At 41.2% G+C, this 23,006-nt stretch overlaps 1 protein-coding gene across 3 annotated transcripts; it reads right to left on the reverse strand.

Annotated features, from left to right (window-relative positions):
- Positions 1–2,575: 2,575 nt before the first annotated feature.
- On the reverse strand, positions 2,576–21,624 carry s1pr2 (sphingosine-1-phosphate receptor 2). 3 transcript variants are annotated; one of them, XM_015020769.1, is made up of 3 exons: positions 20,969–21,624; positions 13,265–13,446; positions 2,576–5,666 (listed from the first exon to the last, which is right to left on the reverse strand). In XM_015020769.1, the coding sequence occupies exon 3, from the start codon at positions 5,525–5,527 to the stop codon at positions 4,412–4,414; it is 1,116 nt and encodes a 371-aa protein (XP_014876255.1). In that variant the 5' UTR covers positions 5,528–5,666; positions 13,265–13,446; positions 20,969–21,624; the 3' UTR covers positions 2,576–4,411. The 3 variants fall into 3 exon arrangements, with proteins under 3 accessions (XP_014876255.1, XP_014876238.1, XP_014876248.1); XM_015020752.1 differs by lacking the exon at positions 13,265–13,446; XM_015020762.1 differs by lacking the exon at positions 20,969–21,624 and having other exon boundaries at positions 13,265–16,238.
- Between the last annotated feature and the right edge of the window lie 1,382 nt (positions 21,625–23,006).

Genomic DNA, 23,006 nt, shown 5'->3' on the forward strand with positions numbered 1-23,006 from the left:
ATATTTTGTGTATATTTTATTCAAATTTTGTGCTTTATCCACAGGACCCATTTTGTTCCTATTCTCAAGAATCACTGGGTTCTATGGAGAGGGAGGTATTGGTTCATTCATTGGGCCCAGTTTCTAAATATGTCAGATTCTGAAATTCCTTTCTCCACTCCCCCATCTGCACTCCAAACCTTGCAGTACTAAATGCTGTGTTTACACAGAGAAAAATCAGCCACTACCCAGTAAGTAATGGCTGATTTTCCATCAGGTTCAAGAAAATTTCAAAGAATTCTAAGGACATGTATTTGACTCATTTAGATTTTCAACTGTGGTTCTGGTCTAATAAAAGCATTTCATATCTTTCACTTCAGTTCACTCATCTCCCTATTGAATTTTCACTCTTCTGAGATTGGACTCCAGCAATATTTGCCGGGGTGGGAAACCCAAACCGCCCTCTTTTCTGAGACATCACACCTGAACTCCTTCTCTTCCAGATAGAGATAACTTCAGACCTTCATTTATCAGGTCAGTGCTGAATAGCTGAGATGTTTTGTGCAGGAAAACAGCAACGTCTGATCAGCTTACAGTTTTACTGTAATGTATGATTCAGATCCTACCTAGATTATGTTAGCTATTTGTCATACAGTCTGAATATTAAAAAAAGAACGTTCCCTGATAAATGAGACCAATATAAGTAACATTAAAACTTTTGATATCGAATATATAAATGTATCATGTAACCTCTTCAACTCAATTGAAAACAAACTGGAATCTTCTGGGTGTGACATAAGTAAACAAATGGTGTGTTTATATAAATGTGAATGACTCTAAACTTTGTCCTTGCAGTCACTTTCAAAACCTAAAGAGGTTTTGAGGTTTTGCATTATAACCCTCTTCAGTTCAGCTAACAGATTGTTAATATGATTCAGGCCTTTTCTCTGGTTGAGCTGTCATAGAAGTGTAATATTCTTCTTTTAAGGTCTATATTGTGTTGTTGACTGTGGTTCACGGGGTAGGGATTCGTTCTGTAACCAAAAGGTTTCTGGTTCAACCCCCCAGTTTGTTTGCCCCTTGTGTTGTGCCCTTTGACAGCTCACCCACCTCACCTGTTGGGACCCCGGTGGCAGACAAGCTTCTGGGTAGCAGTGGCTACAGTGCGGCTTACCGCCATAAGGGTGTGAATAGCTACAGTTATTCACACAACTTGAGGTCATTGAACTTGGCAAAAAAAAAAAAATGCTATGCAAATGCGGGCAACTTACCATTTGTTGCCATTTCTGTTTATCATCAGCTGTTTAGTGTCCTTCACTGATTGGTACTTGAAACTGTTCATAATTCTCCTTGTCTGTTCCATGGAAATAAACAGTGCCTTAAAGTATGATGCTACAACTGCGATGCCTCCAAGTGTTAAATGTGTTTTAACACATTTTGTCCAGCAGGCTTTTGGGATACTTAAATGTGTTTTAACACATTTTGTCCAGCAGGCTTTTGGGATACTTAACTGTGTTTTTTCTAAATTTATCTGGACTTGGACGACAGTATTCCATTATTTATCTAATGCCTTGGAAATTAATTGTATGTAATTTTCTAATTTATCAAATTGGAAGCTCTCCACAGAGAATTAAAAGATTTGTGATGTGACAGACATGTTGCTTTCGTAAATGATCAGCTATTTGCCTGTTTTGCCACAAGATGGCATCATGTAGCCACTATCCAAAGAGAGCCATTCTGACCAACAACGAGAACACTTTAAATATGAACACAGATATTATATGCTGTCTTCATGCGATTGAATGGAAAATGTTTAAGGCGGAAGTGTAAAGTGTGTTTTTATTGCTGGACACAAACGGGGAAATCTTACTCTTGGTGCCATTTTGTCTTGGGAGATTATCTCCTAAATAACCCCAAAGAACACTAAGCACAGAAATAACTAACAGAGGTTTTATGCGAAGGGAGGATTTCAACATTTTCTATTAAAACCTCACCTACAGGTTTCCAAATCTGGTTTAATATCTGTTAAGGCACTAAGACTTGGCAGCCCGCCCAGTAGCACAGCCTCCTGGGATTGATTCAGCCAATGTTCCCACCCAGGAATTCTGGATGTCTGACGGGAAACAGGCCCAACTCTCCCAAGGCCACTATAAGTCAGTCTCTCCCTTCACCCCAATACTTCCTCCACGCCCCCCAAAAAAATGCCTCCAGGGGGTTTTATGCTGTGCTTCTCTCAAGACAAACTATCTCAAAAACAGACAGCTTTCTTCGCCACACCCCACTTCATCATCCCCGCTCTCTGCCCAGTTTCCCATCATTGCCCGGTCTTGCTTTAGCCTTTAAGCTACTGAATAATTTTATTAGGTAAGAAAGCCGTGATTAATGCCCACGCAGCATTTGCACGCACGATTCCCAGCTTTCAAGTTGAAGCTAGTGCTCCTCTGACCTTGTCAGAGCATGTTTGGATTTAATGCTGCATTTTAAATACTTTGCAGATCTAGGCACAACAACAGAACATCTCTGGGCCTGCAGAGAGGCCCCAGCTGCCTCCGAATTTCTTCACAGCCTGAAATGAAACTCGAGCACGCAAAATTTGTTTCGGTATGTCATTTATTTGATAAAACTGGAATGCATTTAACAAAAGGTTTAAGTACCTCCATTAGTGTTTAGGATTGTACCAATTTAACACAGGCAGCGTGCTACAGAACACACAAAGCTATTGCACACAAGACATTTCATACCACACAGAAAATCATACATACTGTACAAAGATACAACATAATTACACATTGCTATTTATAATATTTGTCAAACAAAAACATCGACATACACTGAAAATCATACAGATTAAAACACTGTTCCATCCAAAAGGGGTAAAAAAAAAAACAGGGGAAATTTAAACATCACTGAAGCTGCCAAAGTGCTTTTCACCATTTCTACTTGGCTGTCTAAATGCAAATGTTACTCTTAAAAAAAAATAAAAATACTAACGGAGAGGAAAAGTTTTCAATGTCTGTCTACAGGAAGGTTAGTGTAACCCTGAACAACAGGAAAAGGACAGTTGAAAACAGGACTTCCTAGATCTGGAGGAAGTTGCATGTTTTATGTCAGAGAATGAAGAAGCATTTCTCCCAGGAGGGCAGATCCCTCCTGTGCGTTTTGAAACCGGACCTTCTCCCATCCTACAGAGGCGGTGAGGGGTCGGGTGGGGTCTTTGGAAAGACGAGTGGTTGTTTACGCTTTTAGTCGCGCAAAGCATTATGGCTAGCAAAATAAACTATTAATTAATTTCTTGTTCTTGGTGCAAGACGAGTTCACAGTGAGGGTGATCTACTCTGTTCATGCCACTCTCTGCTCATCAGTGACTTGGCATTTCAAAAACCTGATCTATAATACTGTCTAGAACGGAGGGCGCGCGCTCCGACACTTCATTCATACATTCAGCCTTTTTTCTCTCTCTCAGAGGAAGGCACAAGCAGAAATTGGTACACGGCTGCTATATGGCCACAACACTGTCAGGGCAAAAATCAGTCTGAGAGCTGTTAACGAGTGAAATTCATCAGCGCCAAATAACCTGATGTGCTTTCTGGTTTGGCCTTCCTCAGTGGAAACAATTAGGATTTAGAAGACAACTACAAAAAGCAAGAGATACACAGTTTGAGAGGGAACATGGGAGAAGAAGTGTTAGTGGTGGAAGCTGGAGTATATAATAAAAACATTACACTTACAAAAATGCCTTACATTTTCATCATGCACTAAATAAAGCAGATTATGTACTTTTGTTGTGGTTATTCAATTTGGTTAAGCAAGGCTATATAGGGAATATTTAGTTGTTTTTTGCTGAAAAATCACTCAGTGTGGTCTGGGTTACGTGGAGTGCTCATTGTTGCAAATTTCTTCCTCTTTTATAGAAAGATGTGGTGGATTTCTACCTGTCTCTCTACAAAGAAGAGTGATGCAGTCAAAGGTTACACAGGTCCATCTGCATGCTAACTGTCAAAAGTACAACTTTTGCAAGCTTTGCATTGACACAGCTCAATCTAACTAGGATGTTACGCATCCTGATTTTGGTTTTTGATACACATTTGCAAGTTTAAAGACAAAAAAAAATATATAAAAATGGTTTGCTCCATATCCACTGATAAATGTACCTAGCTGCAAAGCTTTTTTCACATTTCTCAACTTTTTTTCTTTTTCATATGTTGAATTGGTTGCCTCTAATAATGTTTTAACACCTGTTTCACAGCTGAACATTGAACAAGTTCACACAGTTTTATGTGAAAAGCACTCTGCGTCATGTAATGTGTCCCAACATACAGCTGGGTCCCAACCGGTCCAGAAGTCCAGTCCCAGCACATGCTGGCTTCTCTGCTAACATCTGTCCACCTCATCATCACGTCCCTCTGTTTCGTGCACACACAAAGCCCTCAAGTCAGACACAGGTGGTACACGTTTGCATGATGGGTGTGGTCTGGTGTTCGAATTTGTTGGTGCAATGTTCCAGAGAGCTGGAGCTCTTCAGCTGGACCAGGCAGCGTTCCGTCGGCCGGCCGCTCTGCAGCACACCCCAGCAGCACAGCACACGCAGGAACTCCCTCCTCATGTCTTTGCTGCGCAGCACGTAGATCATTGGGTTAAGCGCAGAGTTCAGAGTGGCAAAGCCAAAAAACATATCTGGTTTGCGGAGCACAGGGCAGTCATGGATGTTGCAGAACGAATCCAGGAGCAGCAAGATAAAAACTGGCAGCCAGCACATGATGAAGACACCCAGCACAATTGTGACTGTTTTCAAAAGCGAATATGCTTGGGAGTTAGTTGCTTCCTGTTGGCTGGAGCGAACGATCAAATAGATCTTCACATAAAGGATCACAATGGAGAGCAGTATGAGGGTAAAAATGGAAACAACAAATAGTATGTATCTCTTGGAGTAGAGCGGCAGCACGACTGAGCACTCAGGGAAGTTGTCGATGCAGTTCCATCCCAAGATGGGAAGCCCTCCGAGCAGAATCGAGGTGACCCAACAGGCTCCTATCAACAGAAACATGCGGCACGTTTTGGTGGAGCCGTACACTTTGACTTTGGTGATCGCAATAAAGCGCTCTATAGCTATCGCCAGCAAGCTGAAGACAGAAGCAGCCAGGGCGATGAAGGCTGTGCCTTCTCTGATGAACCACTGCACAGGGGTGAGTTCTAGGGTCATTGGCCCTGACAGCAATATATTGGCTATGTAGGCAGAGCCAGCCAGCAGGTCAGAGAACGCCAGGTTGCCGATGAAGAAGAACATGGCTGAGTGGAACTTCTTGTTGCGGAAGACAGAAAGTAAGACCAAAAGATTCTCGAGGATGATGATGATGCAGAGGACCACGAGGACAAGATTAAGTTCACCGAGCTGTTTTTTACCTTGATAGAGTTTCGTTGTGTTCGCCACTGTCTCGTTCTTAGCACAGGCATAGTATTTTATGATCAGATCCTTTTCATAGTATCGATCGTATATGCTCATCTTGGTGGGAAGGGGGCAGAGCCCAGTAGCTTTGCAGCAAAGATTCATTCAAACTGTGGAGTTGAGCAGAGCCTCAAGGGAATCAATTACTGCCTTTTTGGAAAGGACAGTAAAGCAGTTGTGGGAGGGAGGGGGACGGGGGCTGCTTGTCCTACAGTCACGTCTCAGGAGCCGTTATGTGTGTCACCTGTAGATAAACAGAAAGAGAGAATGCAAAAGTTAGTGTCAATGGAAATAAAAACAAACAGAGAATAAGCAAATAGAAAGTCAAAGATTAATGTACTTAATGTATCCAGGTAACGTGTAGATTATTTTGAACTGTGAAAAATAAGCGTTGAAAGACTAAGACCAAAGTCAAACATTTTCTAGCAAACAACGACGAGATCTACAATAAAAGAAGTTTGCATTTTATCTTCCCAGCCGATCAAAAATGACAAACGAAGAGCACGTTTCACACGGAAACTCTGCTCACACTTTGCATACCGTCACCGCAATATACTCCCAAGGAAAATTCAAATCTTCACCAGTGGAATAAGTCATTTACTTTGACTTTTAACGGTGAACCTGCACAGGCAGACGTCATTCTCCAGGTGAAAGAAAGAATCCTCTGTGAGCGTTGAAACAAAGGGCCGCTCTCTCAGTCTGAAGGGGACATTCCTCTAACCCTGTCCGAGCACTCAGCTGTCAACACACCGCATTGTTGTGCGGAGTGAGCCATTCCACTCTAGCGAGCTACCTCTTGAAGCTTCAGCATAGCATGTGGATCAGCTCGCACTCCTCGCCCTGACCTGCCCAACCGCCCACCTCCCCATCCACCTCCAGTCAGCTGAGAAAAGCCAGCAGCAAATCAAACAGATACCTGGCAGGAAGAAGCGGGGGCTTCTTAACAGAAAATGCTTGTTAAGACTTGAATGTGCTTTGCACTATTACTTCCACTTTTGCATATTACTGGTGCAAAATAAAAAAAAAAGAAGAAAAGAAAAAATTTCACTTGGGGCACTATTATGCCATGTTAATTTTTTTTACCAAATGAAGCACCTGTGTAGTCAATTCAACTTAATTTGAGTTGAGTCATGCTCCTGAAGGCAAAAAGACCTCTCCAGCCACTGTCATGGTTTCCCAGTAGTCTTTTATAGGGGGCAGCCTTCTCGCAAATGTAAGAAAATAAAAAAAATTAAACAGATGGACGCTTCACGACTGAGCACAAAGAGGAGTTGGAGGCTCTGGAAATCTAATTAGAGGTGAAGCCGGTGTCTTAAACCTGTCAAAAGTAACACGATCCCTCTACAGACCAGCTCCCAGGGTAATTCAAGACTGATGATTCCTTCCTCCGCCTGCATTTGTTCTCCTGGACGGCTGCAGCTATTTTTATTTTTTTTCTACATAAATGGATGGAAACTACGCCTGGACCGCCTCACTCTTCTGCTGGGCTTAGAGTCAGAATCTGGAAGGGTGGGCGATAAAGACAGAACGGGGACAAAGGCAGACGGGGATCAGGCATGTGGAACGGCATCTGGACACAAAGGCAAGAATCTGAGGATCTGTGACGTGAACACTCGCAGAGAAAAACCAACTCAGTGCAAACTTGTACAAAAAAAGAAAAATATTCCTCCCCACACAAAGTCAATAGTGACACCCTGATATTATTGAGGTGAAATATTCCCCTGCGTACAGGTAGGTTAAGCAAACAGCTGCTTCTGGCTGCCAGCTAGAACTAGAACAGTGCTTCCTCAAGAAAGAACAACGAACAATAGGCGCCTTCAGCGTGGACGGCGGCGGCAGCCTTCTGTCTTCATAACGGAGGAGCACACATGCATTTGGCTGCTGACACTGTATCATAACAGGAATATATTCGCGGTCGAGCACTCTGTTATCGAACTGCCATCTCAGGAGGCCTGTCTTCTCCTCATCCCTTTTAGCTCCATTTATAGACATAAATGCGAGACTTGAGCTTAGGCACATGTGCCTACTGCAGCAGGGTAATTACATTAGGTTGCATTATTGGAGGATAATGATTTTATTCATGCTGCATCTCCACAGAGCTCTGTCTGCTAAGAAAGCCACAGGGTTTTCTTTGTTTCATTTTGGTCTGGTTTTTGCAGGACAAGCTGCGTGTGGACAACTCAAGGTCCTCTTGTCGCTGAGGAGTCTTTGCCGTCTGTCAATAAGGGATTTGGCTGCATGTGGGGAAACCTGACAGGCTGGTTTGCTTGCAGCAGTGTTTTGTATTTGGCCCTGCCCTTCTACCTGCCATGTGCCATTTGGAGGATTTCCCTTGGTGATTGGTCAGCCGCACTACAGACTCCCTGCAATGTAAACCAACCCCCATCCACGCCCCACTCCTTCCCATAAGCCTTTGTTAAAATTGTGCCCCACGTTCGACCCAGACACCCGGCGTCACACATTCAGACAAAACTTGTCAAAAATCCAGTCATGCTGTTCCTGACAAGCAGAGAACAGAAAGAACTTAAAGAAAATTAGCTTCAGTGGTTCAGCCAAGCAGTCTAAGTAAGACAAGAGTTGTTGTTTTTTTGTCGTGAAGACGCTTTTGCTTTTTTGTCCCCACAATTTCAGCCTTTCAGATACATTTCAGTAGCATACAAAGATTAGCTGAGAAAGTAATACAAGCAGTTTTCAAATTGTGATTTAATTTAATCATAGAAAAAAAAAAAAAGCTATCCGAATCAACGTATGTGAGAGAAATTACTGCCCCCTTCTCCTAATAACTGGGTGTGCCAGCCTTGGAAGCAGAAACTGCCATCTGACGTTTGCAGTTATTGCCAATAAGTCTTAGAAATGAAGAACTTTGGCCCCCACTTCTTGCAGCATTGTCTTAAGCAAACTTAACTGTCTTCAAGCACAAACGAAAGGTTTAAGATCATGCCGATGAGATTACAAAATATAGTCATTTTGTGTGTGTTTTTTTTAGCCATTCAGAGGTGGACTTAATCGTCTGCCTTGGATCACTGATCTGCAGCAAAACCTAAGTGTGTTTGGGCCTAAGAACATCGCTAGACATTCTCCTTCAGGATTTTCTGAAAGTGACTAGTATTCATTGATCCAGTTAAATCAGCAAAGAAGTCCCCAGATTATCGCACCACCACCATCATGTTTAACTCTTGGTCTGATGTTCTTTTATCGGTTTCTGCTTAATATAATGGGACGCACGCCTTCCAGTCTTTTCTTTTCTTCACTCGACAGAACATCTCCCAGAAAGTCCTGGAGACGACCAAGACGTGTGTTAAGAAATGCGAGACGTGTTAGTTTTGTTCGCACCATAACTCTCACAGATAGCATTTTTGCCAAGTCTCTTCTTTATTGTTGAATCATAAATATTTAGCTTAACTCAGGGCTTTGAGAACTTCTGCATGGGTTGGCTTTTGGATGTTGACAGACCGACCACTTCTAGGAAGGCTCCACATTTTCTCCATTTGCAGATGATACTTTTTAAAGATATTTTATCCTACTTCAAGTCACCAGACAGGTTTTATTTAAGTGATCCTTTAAGTCAAAAGGTCAAGCACCAATCAGCCCTGGGTGTGACTAATTGAAACTGGACTTTTGTGCTTCATGACAGTTTGTTCATGATTAAACATGAGGTGCCAAAGGGGGGTTACTTATTCACACAGGGTAAGGTTTGTTTGTTTGCATTGCCTTTTTCCATCTACTCATATTATAAATATGCAAATAAACATTTACCCACAGAATCATTGGATGCTATCAGAATTCAATTTGGTGATCCTAAAATATGTAAGTGACAAAATAAATAAGTTTTACTTAGCAGTCTGTATACTTAAACCGTATAGTGCAGTATTAGTGTTACACTTTATAGAGATGCAAAGTTCGAAGAGGAAGAAAGTACAAGTTTATAATAGTACAGGAATTTTAAGTCCAACATTATTTATGTAAAAAGCAGAGCATCGCTGGCGTGTCCTGCATTGTAAATACAGCTGAAGACATAGTTGGGCTACAAAATTCAACATCCTGCCTGAATTTAGCAGCAAGGCCCACAGACATTTTCTAGGAGGTGATAAAAAGAAACAGCCTGAGAGCAAAGATATAAATCAAGTGACAGAAGTAAAAGGAAGCCAAAGAAGAGACAGGATATCCTTTTCAAAAACACAAAAACATAAAGCCAAGACTACATTTCACATGTGAGAAAAGATTCAAAAGGTGTTCGTGTGCACATTCCCATGAACTCATGCCACCAAATGGTTTGTGTTGTCGCAGCTCTGCCCACATTTCAACACCACATATCACAGCTGCACTCGGCTGTATTTTGCACAGAAATCTTTTTTTTAAAAACCATGCAAAAGATGAAGCAAAAGGTTTGCGCTTGAAAGCTGACTCTTGCTACCTGATAATCCTATCAGGAGACAGGCCTCCCTCCATCAACATGGGACTACAGACCGCACAAAAGCCCTCTGGTGCTTTCCCAGAAACACCCAATAAGCCCCAATTAGCAGACTGCCACCTCTCTAAAATACGAAGCAACACCGCATCATTACATCGCCTGCGAGCCGTGGCTCCGCACTTCAACCTCACTTCACTTTCTCCTGGTGTAAAAGCTCTTGGATCAACGAGGCTCCCCGCCTTTGAGACGGCATTTCCACCTCACGATCTGCAGCAACCGTCTTAGATAAGACACAAAAAAGCTGAAATTTAGGCAGTTTGTATTTGCATCTTATCTTGTTTGCATTCAAATGTTTTCACAGGCTGTTTAGTCAGATGAGTCACAAAAGCCTGTGTGGCAGTTCAGCAGTTTGTGGTCTGAAACGTAAACGTAACGTATCTTCTCCCATCTGCCCTTCATTCTCCTTGCACACAAGCCGCTGTAGTAATAACAAACACAACCAATCCAGCTTCTGGTGCTACTCTAAAGGATGTGTGTTTAGACTTTAAAAGGAATGTTTTTTTTTATGCTAGGATTATTATAAAAGGATATTAATTACGGTTGGAGCCTATTTATCTTCAGTGGTTTAATGACTTCCTTTGCTAAGAGACATCAGGCTGAAAGCCATTTCATAAGCAGAAATTAAATAATCCACAATGATCACAGAGAACCGTACTACTTCTACTACAACTACTGCGATCAGTTCTTACCTTGTCAGTTTCACAGCTTTTAATAGAAAGGCTAATTTTATCTGTAAAAGAACTGTGACCTACATCTTTCTTCTTCCTTCACTTTTTTTTCATTTATTACATTCCTCTGCTGACTCTTTAACCCTTTAGTGTTTCGTTGACATGGTTTAATAAATTACAGCCAAGAATTAAACCACGTATGTACAATTTAATACAGATATCTGCATAAAAAGACACAAAACATTTTCCCTTTAATGTCTGACAATGACTCCTGTTTTAGGTGGTTAGATCAATCAATCAATCAATCAATCAATCAATCAATCAATCAATCAATCAATCAATCAATCAATCAATCAATCAATCAAATTTTATTTGTATAGCACATTTCATCAGCAAGGCATTTCAAGGTGCTTTACATAATTAAAGAAAAAAATAAATAAGAACAGCATGTGACATTGAATAAACAGTAAGAAAGACAAAGAGATTTTGAAAAAAAAAAGAAAAAGATTAAAAAAGATTAAAAAAAATATAAAAACATACTTTTGTTACGGAATTTAAGCGCCTGTCGTCGCCGGACTCCGTCGTCCATTTAACACGGGTATTATCCAGGCCCCGTCGGCTGACAGGACGGAATTTACAGATTTTTTGTCAAAACGCCATTTGACAAGGATTCTCACACCTCAGAGTTTTAGTTAAAACGCCATTTAACAAGGATTCTCACACCTCAGAGTTTTAGTTAAAACACCATTTAAAAGAAATTAATAAATAGATAAAAAGTAAAGATAAAAACATTAAAAACATCAAAAACATTGAAGACATCAAAACCCACACTCTAATCCTAATTTAGCCATAAGCAACTCTAAACAGGTGGGTTTTAAATTGAGATTTAAAGGCACCCCGTGTTTTAGATCACATTTGCTAAAAGCCCCAAAATGATTCAACAGTTTTTTTTTTCTGTAAAAGTGTCCATGCAAAAATATTGCTGCCACCTTACTTTACTTTACAGTTGAGATGAAAGTACTCAGGATTACACATGTCTCTCTTTTTACTTCAAATGTATTGTTGATCATTATACCCAAACAGTTTAATTTAAGCTGTAACACAAAAGGACGCGTCCCAAAGATAAACATCTTTTACCCTATGTGAATTTATGAACTCCAATCTTTTTCTGACGCCTTTGGACTAACGGCCTCTTTCTCTCCGAGTGGCCATTCAGCTTAAAGGACTCATTTCACTGTGGATACTGACACTGTATCACCAGCTTCAGCCAAGACCTTCACAAGATGCACATTTTACACCAAAACACTTTTAAAACAGAGAACCAGTCTCTTTTCCTGAATGATGCAGAGACCGGACCGAGACCAAACCGCTGGTCTGGTTGTTTGGTCCGCACCAGAGTTTGCTTAATTGTGATCTCAAATGCACAAAAGGTCCGGATTAATTGGGGGAAATGAACTCTGGTTCGTTTGGGTGCTTGAAAGCACCCAAAATTGCTTAAATAAATGACCGAGGCTCTTTTATGCGTCAAATAATTAAGCACCAAGCAGAGTAGAAGAAATACGCCGTTTTCTACTGCTGTGTTGAATTTCCTGTAAATTTTTCCATGACGACATATAAGAAAGCAGGTTTGATTTAATTTAATTTAAGTTAAATGTTGCGAATTAACCTCCCAGGAGATTTTAAAAACGGCTTTCTCGGTTTTTTTTTTTTTTTTTTTTTTTTTTAAAGAAGCGTCATAGTCTTAACGTATGTAAATTCCTAAATTTGAAAAGTGATACAACAAAATCACATTATTCTGGCATCTATAAATACAGAAATTCTGCCAACCTGAGAAAGGCAGTAATTGTTTTTGTTTTGTTTTGTACAAACTTATAAACTTATATTTAAATATCAGGGCACACAAAATGAGGCAGAAAAAGTCTCCCGAAAGGAAAATTCCATGTAACATGTACAGTAGTCACAAAGTTTCCCCAGTCAAGTGTTGACATGTCTCTCTCTCTCTCTCTCTCTCTCCCTCACACACACACACACACACACACACAGAAGAGAAGGAAACACAACTATTCCCACCACAAAGTTTCACCACAACTCCCACAACGTTTCAAAAGAAGCTCCTTAAGTGGTACATGCGTGCGTCTTTGCCCCCACTTTATGATTCATAAACTGTGTCATGATGATGTTTGCGTTCCCACCTCCACCTCTGCGTGGCAGGCTTTTGGTTTTTTATCGAGCTGAACTATGGAGTCATAATGTGCCACCAGAAACCACAGTGGCCATATACGATGCCTGCAGCAGCTCTCTGCTGTGTTATCAATCACTGGACCCCAAGCCTCCATCTGTGTGCGATAACTGTTTCACATAAGCACAGCCAAACTATTGATTGTTCACCAGAATTTATTCATTTTTCCAGCCTGCCTCCAACTGCTGTTGGGAGGAGGTGGATTTGGGTCGCGGCTGCCGTGACACGACTGAACTTTATTCTGGCCCTTCGAATGACACCGGCGCCACAAATCTCTATAGCTGGGGGGGGGTGAATAAAATCAGCAAAAGCAAACAGTAGAGTCAGAATCTACACGTTTCTCTGTTTTGGTGTTACACCGCAGTGCAGCTGTAGCAAAACAGAAATGATCATTGTGCGCCTCTGTTGTTGCATTAAAGTCAAGCAGAAGTTCTCACTAGAGTACAGAGTAAATGTCACCTTACCCACAGAAGAAATGCATTCAGGTCCTCAAAGCTATCGCAACATGTTTGTATCTCTAGATGTCATCAAAAGAAGGGTTGACAGCTTTTGTCAGCAGCAGAGCTCTGAGTGTGACCTCTGCTCCACTCATCTGGACACCTTCTCAGCGCTTACTGCTCTACTTCAGAAGTCGAGAGAGCAAAATCTGGAGAGACAGAGACAGGGAGTCTCACACATTTTAGCAGTGATTTCCTGTGCACTGCATGTATGCAACAGAAGCAAGAGGATAAAAGGGTAGGAAGTAGATTAGATTTTTTTTCTTTTAAAGGTCACAAGAGACAAGCCAAAAGTGAAGGAGAAGAGTAATCTAGAAGGAGGCCGTGTGTGTTCAAAGGTGTAAAATATGAGATGGGGTCTTGCAACATCTCACCATCTTGTCTTTAGAGAGGAACCTCAATTCAGAGAGCAGCTAATTCACGACACACACAAACAAACACACACACAACAAAGAAGAGACTGTCCCTCATCAGACAGGTCCAGGCCTAAAACACATCCCTATTTTTAAATAGAGAAGTATGAGATTCAAAACTGTATCAGTATCATAGCTGCATCAGAGCTTTTCGGACAAGAGTGAAGCTCTTCCTCTTTTCGTGCAAAATTAAACTGTTCCCTGTTGTGCATTTTACCTTTTGTTTGTGTCAAATGTTTAATTTTAGCCACACACGCCATGCCTTCCTCTCTCTTTGTCCTCTCCCATGTACGTTCAAGCTTCACAAACGCTGCATATAATCTATAAGACATCGGGGCAGTGTGTGTCCCCAATACGTGGGGTTTCATCATATAATTAGGGATTACCCTTTCGCTCGTCAAACTCTTGACAGTTTGAGCACAACCGCCCTTGTGAAGCATCCAATCTGTCAGTCTGAAGTAAAATCATCTATATATATATTTTTTTGCTTTTTTTTTTTTTTTAATTCTCACTTTCAGAGTTACTTGTTTATTTTTTTTTTTCTATTGCTCTACGGGCAATGCTATCTCTCCTGATTGGCAATGCTTTATTTATTGCAACTTGTGACAGCGAGAGGATGTAAAAACAAAGAGCTGTGTAAAGAAGGGCATCATGTAGCCTCAGGAACCATAACCCCCTCCCCTTTTCTAGTCTGTTCACTCTTCCCAGATGGGGAATTAGTACAGTCACCCTTAGACCATTTCTGTCAACTTCAAGCTGCTCTCCAAATCATTCAGGTTCTTAAATTGCTCTAATTTGCATATTTCTACTTGACGCTGAACCCTGATTTCCAAAGCCACATCATCTCTAGCCCAACACCCCCTCTTTGCTGCGTAAATTTTAAACTTGCCTCAGAGATCAAAGGATGGGGGCCACAGAGAAGTGATTAAATGCACATTAAGACAGATTTATTTAGCGCACATTTGAAAGAGGCATGTTCTTAAAGCCGTTTTATAGAAATCTTCATTACAGCCCACACTGGGCCGTCAGTTCTCAGTTTAGGAGCTTTGCTTCATGAAACAATGTTTTCCAACCCAACTCAAATGTGCATGTTCAGAAAAAATTTGATACTGTTGTTCACTTGTGCATTTCCTTTACAGACAGGATGTGATCTCAGGTGTTTAGCTGTCCTGGGGTTTTCACCACATGCATTAGTTAGCTACGCAGAATTTTTGTTTGCGTCTGGGACATAGGTAGACCTCATATAAGAAGTGCTGATGCGAGTTAGTTAGGGTTGCGTGCTTGAAAGGGGGCTAGTGTTAACCACACTCTAAATGTTGGGACTCGAGTGTGTCAGATGTGCACATCCACTTTGCACAGTTCCTTTTCGGGCAGATCGGTTGCAGAGAAAGACAGTAGGTCAGATGTACATGAAGCTCAACGGCATGAATCGTGCTTGATCTGAGCTTCACGCACCCTGAACCTCTCACACCTTTCAGTGTTGTTCTCTTTATATTTGGATCTCTCCTAATGAAAGGTTTTCAAGTTCCTTGGGCGTCTTTTGTTTCAGCTCTTTGCTCATTTTCTACTCTGTAGATCGACCTTGAGCTCCACCCTTTCTCAAGTTCTCTTGTTTTGTTGGGAAAGCTGTGAGAGGCCTGATTATTTGTTGCATTGCGAGCTATGACAACATACATTGAAGAGAGTGTGTTTTGCAAGTCCTTAGGGTTGTTCATTAAACTGATTTTGCACTGATTAACAGGGCTGTAAACAACCCAGGAATAATACAAAAAAAAAACAAACAAAAAAAAAACATCATAAATAATATTGGAGTGCAATCTGATGGAAAATTACAAAAATCCACAAAGGCTAGCACAAGAAAGCACAGTGTATCCCTGAATGCATTTTCCTCAGGGCCAACAGTATTAATCTTACTTGATGGAGCCCTCAGTCTTTCCTTTTCATTGGCTGTTATAGGAAACACATTTTAGACTCCTCTGGCAAACACAGATCCATTAAACAAAATCCTGTTTTAGTGGAAGAAAAACACAGTTGCCTGGAGAGGGAACATTGTAATGTCCACACACTCTACAGTTGTTAACCAGAACTTTAGGGGTTGTTTTCTGTTTTCCCTAAAGAAGGGAATTAATTTACCTAACAAAAAAAAACAAAAAAAAAACTGGTTCTGTAAAGATTAGTTATACGGAATATACCCAAAAAATAAGAATCAAGTGCATAAAGTTTTTGCAAGTATTATTTTGTTATTTAACTTTTGGCTTGTTGAGGGATTTTTCATAGCCTAGGAAAAGGACTGTTTTTTTTTTTTTTTACAAACAAAATATGTGGAACTTAAGTTCCTTCTTGTCAGCAAAACAGCTGCACTTTGGTTTTACATCACAATTTGGGTGGTTTCCAGTAGTTTCAATAAAGAAAAGCAAACATATCTATATAATTGTTTACTCTACTCAAGAGTGCATAAGGAACATTTACATTTTGTAACAATATGATTTTATCAATATATTTCAGTATTTAAAAAAGGGGGAAGGAATTTTTTTTGCTTGATTTGGTCCATTAATAAAATCACTGAAAATGGTTAATGCTGTTGTTTTGGATTTTTTTTTATATATTCAAAATACATGTAAATCCCTTTGGAGTTGTTTTTATGCAAGAACAACACAATTTACAAACTTGGACTCCTCTCAGCAGAATGCCGACATACAGCTGCATGTCTGCTTTTGCTGATTTCTCAGTGCGATCTGATTGCTTGAAACCTTCGGTGGTTTCAAGTGAATAATTAAAATCAGTGTGAAGTCAGCTACATAACTGCTGTTAGAAAATGCTGACATTGAGCTTTGGTTCTGCTGATCTCTTTGTCTCCATCGTCACAGTGGCGAAAGCTTTGGGAAACATTAATGTTCCCAAACAACACACTTAACTGATAGCGTGGAGTGTGCTTTTAAAGTTGCACAACGGAAAATTGAACTGTGCACCTTAGTCACGCACATAAAGGTTCTGCATCTGTGTAGGTTTAAAACAAGGCTGGATCCGTTCATTACACGTGTGGGCTGAGCAGAGAAGGTCTGCGGTGCAAACCTGTGCAAATACTAATACACCCCTAGTTCACATGTAAAGGAAAACCTCTATAGTTTAACAGTTTTGTTGACAGCCAGAATTGAAAGCTCAAGATCATAATTCCTGCCGCTTGTGTCTGAGCTGAGCAAATATTTCATCCAAACTTTAGATCTATAAATAAGTCATAGCCTCTTCTCCTATGGCTGCTTGACCCTTTTGAGGGAAAATGAAAATACAGCAATGCAAGAAGGCAAAAATGCAAAAAATAAAAACAAAAAAATCAAGCATTGACAATAACAACAGGAGGTCAATGGTGGTTCAAGGTGGGCCCCGGATTAATTTCTACACAGAGCCTCTCACAACCTTGAACTTGCTTAATATATATGATGGAACGATGGTGAAGCATTTCCAAGGAAGTTAAAGGCGATCCCCTTACTCTAAACTGCCTGACACGGCTCATCTAAAGTGGAAGCGGTCGAGCCATTGTCAGTTACACAAACTGGCTGCACTTCCACTGAAGCTGTCTTTTCTAAGAGAACTGTCTGGCCTCTGTTTTGACCCTCCTTGTGGGTGGCTATTGGTAAATCTCCTTCCAAAGACCCAAGGCTTTACTCATAACAGCTATAACCAAAAAGAAAAAAACCAAAACACGTCATTACTTTAGCGCAATTTTGAGGTCTGTCAGTTATTACGAAATTTAAAGACCAGACACAACGCAAAATCTTAAGTTCCAGATAAAACAAATGGATTTAGCAGACTGACTAGCTGTAGAGAAAGTCTGAACATCCGAGAAGACTGTTTCCAACATATTTCAGAGTCTCTGGAGGGTGGGGTTTTGGAGTAATCCTGTTGAGTTTTGCAGCTGTACAAACAAGCTGACTGCACAACAAAGACGTCCAACGGCGAACCAACGATGTCGGAAAGAACAACATCATCTTAATGCGCACCTGGTCAGGAAAGCATCACTTAAGAGTGAACTCCGAGAATGTCCGAAAAAACAACAAAAAAATAAAAGTCAAGAAACCACGACATGACCACACTGATTAAGCCTGCTGCCAGAGCAGATGAGTTGTTCCCATCTAAGTCATAAATCACAGTACAACCCAAACAGTGGTTGCAAAGTGCTGCTGATCCCATCCACAGCCACATCACAAACCAGAAACCCTGCTTTTGAGTCTACTTGTCATTGTCCCTGCAGGAGGTATAATGTTCTTGTGTGCATCTAACTCTTGAGCAACATCCCACAAGGAGAACTGCTACTCAGATCAGCCCGTTTCTGTCCTTTCGTCCAACTGGCAGCTTTCTTTTGGGATCGAGGCTCGATCCAAGTCTGAAATGTGAGGAGGAGGGAAGTGTTATCCACATGCAAGAAAGCGTTAGGAAATCCTGGCATGCTGCTGCAAGCATCAGTGCCTGGCCATGGGGGGTCTTATGGTTTATCCAAGTACTTTAAGTGGGAAAGGAATGTAACAGGACACTTTTACACTAACGAGCTCCTTTACTGGAAAAAGAATACCTTCATAATACCTTCAAAGGTCATTCCCCCCACCCCCTCCACCAAATATCAGTTTATGTAACTGTTTATGTAATAATCAGTTCAACCTTTACATCCAAGAAAGTTTGTTTTAAAAAGGAAAGACAGATGTGGCCAGTGAGTGGTCATCTGTGTTATTCTACCTCCAAGGAAGACTGAGCACCTCCTCCTTTCAGTTCTGTTTATGAAATGAGGAAAAAGAAAAAAAACAAAGACCGCCATATTTATAGCCCTGATTGGGGGCACTCCTCGCTGCTTGCTGTGAGTCAGAAGTCTACATGCTGTCAGCTGTGTGTTGTGACTTGCACTTCAGTAACTTGCGAACAGAAGGCGTTTATTTTTTGTTGTTTTTTTTTTTGCCACACCCGAGGAAAGTGTTTTTCTTCTGAAGAGAACCAGTTAGAACTCTTAACACAGAGAACCCAAATGGCCGTCCAAATCCCCTATTAATATCACCGCACAAACCTCTCAAATTAGCTATGAACATGTGCATCGACTGCTGGCGTTTTCTGTGGTTTCTGTTCTGTCTAAAGGCAGAGTCTTCTTGCTGTGGCTCGACACTGGTTTTATTCAACCAGGTTAAAAAACAGGTCAGCTCTGGCACGTGGCTCCATGCAGTCGTCTCTCGGAGTCAAGGCTCATATGAGCCGACTCTATAAAGTGGTGACAGAAGACAACAAAAGAAAAGTCAGGCTCCCAGAGGAAAAGGCTTCTCGTTGCTTCCTATAAATGGACCGCTCCCAGGCCCGGCTGAAATGTGAGCATCCTTCAGGGATGGACACCACCCATCCAAAATCCATCCCGCCTTCAACCCCCTTGTGAACTGGTTCAATAAAAAAAAATAAAAAAAAAATCCCACAATTCTAAGTTCCCACCACTCAAATACCATTAATTTATTTATCCGTGCATGCACTTATACATCTATTTATTGATTCAACTCATCTATTTGTCTTAATTTCTCACGCTATCCCTTAGCAGTCCCCCCCCTGAGAGAGCTCAAATTTCAGCAGTCAACTTCTAGAGGAATACAGAGCCATGGAGCAGAGTGAGCTGGGCCAACAGCACGTAGATCCTGAACTCTGAGGTGATGACCTGCTGATGTGAGTCAATAACCCAGCTCTGCAGAGCCCAATTTGAGTGCTTCACATCATCAGCAGGCTGCCATGAGGTGAGAAGTTGTGGTCAAAGTCTTGAAGCCTTTCACAGCACCCTCCAGAGAGGGTCCACGGACTGTGCATGGCGAGTGTTGAAAAACCCGACAGCGGTCAGGTTCGGTGGGTTGGGCGGGTGCTTTGCTGGCCCAGTGAGCCATGTGATCGCATGAATGCAATATCGACGGGCATGTGGCCGCGTCCACCTGCCCTGTCTCCAGCCGATCACGGTCCAGAGGTGGTCATGCATGCCCGAAACAAAGACAGCAGCCCTCATCCCGCTGCAGCATCATTCAGTCTGCTGACAGCCCTTTCAACAATCTTATCCAAACTCTGCTGAAGGAGCTTCCTCTTCTCCCCTTATTCCTGATGTTATCACACTGATGCTTGCTTGAATTAAACAAGCTTTTCAGGACCCCTGCCTGCTTTTCTTGTTTTGTTTTTTTTTGTCCCATTGCTGCAGCTGAGAGTTTAGACAGCGCACTCACAAGCCCAGGCAGATTCAGGGAGCTTGTTAATGAGCTCCACGCTGTGCAGTGTGAACCAGGTCGAGCACAGGCTAGAGGTTGAAGGATGTGGGCTTTTTATCAGGACAATAAACACTAGTTCCTCTGCCTTATCATCTTATCACACCGTGACTTGAAGAATCTCCCAGGACGCCTTCTGGAGCCCTGACACCCATGCATCCTTCATCGGCACAACGATCTTTAAAGGAAGACTTAAACTTGACCAGAAAGAGCAGCTTTACATGATGAAATGTGTGCATAAAGAACTTGTGCAACGTCCATTTCTGCTGACAAACTGTGCCCTGTTAAGTCATTCCTTGCAAGAGTCTCTGAGCTGCAGCTCAAACCCCACGAGATTAACTCCTATACATGGGGATAATGGGGGCTTTTGTCTTATTAATACATCCTTTCAATACAATGCTCTCTTTAGAGTGACGGATGAACAAGCCTGGACAGCATCGGAGCGTAGGGTCAGAGAGTGGAGGGCGGGGAGGAGGGGGCGCAGCAGGCTGCGCAACGGCTCCAAGGAGCTGCGAGGCTCCTAAACAACTCCACGGCAAATGATGCAGCGGGCATAGGATGGACCTGTGCGTGGACATTCATCACTGCAAAGTGTTTTCACTAAAAAAGCAGAACGTTTAACAAGCACAGCTGTCACGTGGGACCCACAGCAGCGTTTGGAGCTGAAGCGTGAAGAGGTGCCGCTTGTTGTGGGCGATCATACTGTCATGAGTTAGTCACTGGAACATTTCCAGAGTTCGTTGTAAACTCAGATGTTCGGTTGATCATTGCGCGCGTTTTGACTCACGGAAACATTGCAAATCAGGGGAGAGTACACAGAGGATGGGGTTCTGAACATGAAACATTTCTGTGAAACGCGCAAAGTCCCAAGAATCGATTCGATGTATCACGTAGGATACTTACGGGAAGCGCGGAACCTATTGTTCGCGTGCTCCAGCACATGCTGTCACAATAAACATATATATATATATGTATTAGAAGAGCGTACAACTTACCCCATGAGAAAGAGAGTATGGAGCAACAGGGGTGAAAAAACTGCGTCCAAATGTCCCCACACGTGTTTAAAAAAAAAAGTAAAAAAATAAATAAATAAAAAACAACCTAAAAACTGAAAACGCTGCGCTGTTTTCCTCCGCTCTGGGGTCGGGAACCAACGGTGTCAATCAAAACTTTAGTGGACGACTAGACATCATGTCTTGTCTAGTCTGTGGTAACTAAATCCATACCGGTCTGTGTTGAACCACAGAAGCAAAGTTCAGCCGACAGCGTGATGATTCCTTAAAAAAAACGGGAACTGATGCGATCCAGACTCATAACTCAGACAGAGACCGAGAATAGGGCAGATCGAGAAAAAAAAAAAAAATCACACTTTCTCTTTTGTCCTTCCTAATCCAGCAGTCCGTCTGATTGTCCTGCTGCTCGCTGGGAACAACAACTCTACGGGGCCGAGGAGCTTCTGGGAGGCATACACACAATAGACTGCGCTCTCGCACACCAACACACACCCACACGGTAGAGAGACGGTGTGGGGTGTGTGGAAACGTCATAAGCCGCGATTCACTGTTTGAGAAAATAACGGCGCAGTTTTTGGTGGACAGGAATTAATGTGGAAAATAAACCTATTTCTGGGGGATTTTTTTTTCCTTACCACTTTGTAGCGTACTGAATGAAATCCAGATGTTCCACCTCCTCACTTCTTTTTTCTTCTCAAACTGTGGCACAAGTACAACCGCTGGTGCTGTTCTGCAGAAAGGTTAAAAAAAAAAAAAAAAAAAATTGAAATTAAACAATTGTCTCCGCTGTACTCATACTTACTAGATGTAACTGAGATTTTAAAAAAAGAAAAAATAATTTTTACTGTCTGTTTCACTTTATATGTTAATTAAAATGTATCAGACCTGTTGCTCTTGTAAAGCACTTCTTGATGATATTTGCGTGACCCAGCATAAACTGAAATGCAATTGACGCATGTTGTCCCGTTAATTTGATCTCTGTTGTATTAGAAACTTCCTAACTTCCTAAAAGAGAAGTCTGACGGTAAAAGAAAAAAATATGAACGCCCATCACTTACAGAAACCTTTCTTGTATCATTTACCTCTGAAGTTGGACGCTAGATCAAACCCATGATCCAGTTTAGCGGAAATCTGTTGAATTTGTGTATTTATTTATTTATTTATTTATTTATTTATTTATTTATCTATTTATTTAACTATTTATTTATTTAAATATGATTAATAGCAACCTTATCCGTAAACCACATGTGTCAAATTCAAGGCCGGGGGGCCAAATCTGGTCCGCCATAACTTTTTATGTGGCCCTCTAAAGTCTAACAAAACACCTAAGTGAACCCTTTCAAATAACATTTCTTTGCGTAAGCATTGTTCTATTAATCAAATTGAATCCGTTTTTGGTAACACTTTATTTGAAGGGGTTGAATAAGACTGTCATGACACTTTCATAAACATGACATAACACCTGTCATGAACATGAATAAGCCTTCATGAATATTTATGACTGCTGTCATAAAGTGTCATTTGGTAAAGTATGACACTTTTAATACAAAGTTGACATTATTCAAAATGTCTGTTATGACAACTTGACGTTAACCAAGAAATCATTACTGATATAAATTTGTTATAAAATAATTACTGACTGCACTTTAAAAATTAGGTAACTTTATGTTATTAAATGTAAAGTTTAAACAGTAATGATTTCCTGGTTAATGTCAAGTTGTCATAACAAAGACATTTTGAATAATGTCAACTTTGTATTAAAAGTGTCATAATTTACCGAATGACGCTTTATGACAACAGTCATAACTGTTCATGAAGGCTTATTCATGTTCATGACAGGTGTTATGTCATGTTTATGACAGGTGTTATGACATGTTCATGACAGGTGTTATGTCATGTTTATGAAAGTGTCATGACAGTCTTATTCACCCCCCTTCAAATAAAGTGTTACCCAAGGTGTTATGTACAAATACCCTTTATAAATATCTTTCACATTTTCAACTTCTTTTCTTTAAATTTT

This window comes from Poecilia latipinna, unplaced genomic scaffold (genome assembly GCF_001443285.1).
Source record: "Poecilia latipinna isolate Pla-1442-1.1 unplaced genomic scaffold, P_latipinna-1.0 Scaffold83, whole genome shotgun sequence".
In the NCBI taxonomy this organism is placed as follows: domain Eukaryota; kingdom Metazoa; phylum Chordata; class Actinopteri; order Cyprinodontiformes; family Poeciliidae; genus Poecilia; species Poecilia latipinna.

Excerpts from the sequence above, each read along its gene's own strand:
- s1pr2 (XM_015020752.1), bottom strand. The coding sequence starts at position 5,527 with ATGAATCTTTGCTGCAAAGCTACTGGGCTCTGCCCCCTTCCCACCAAG.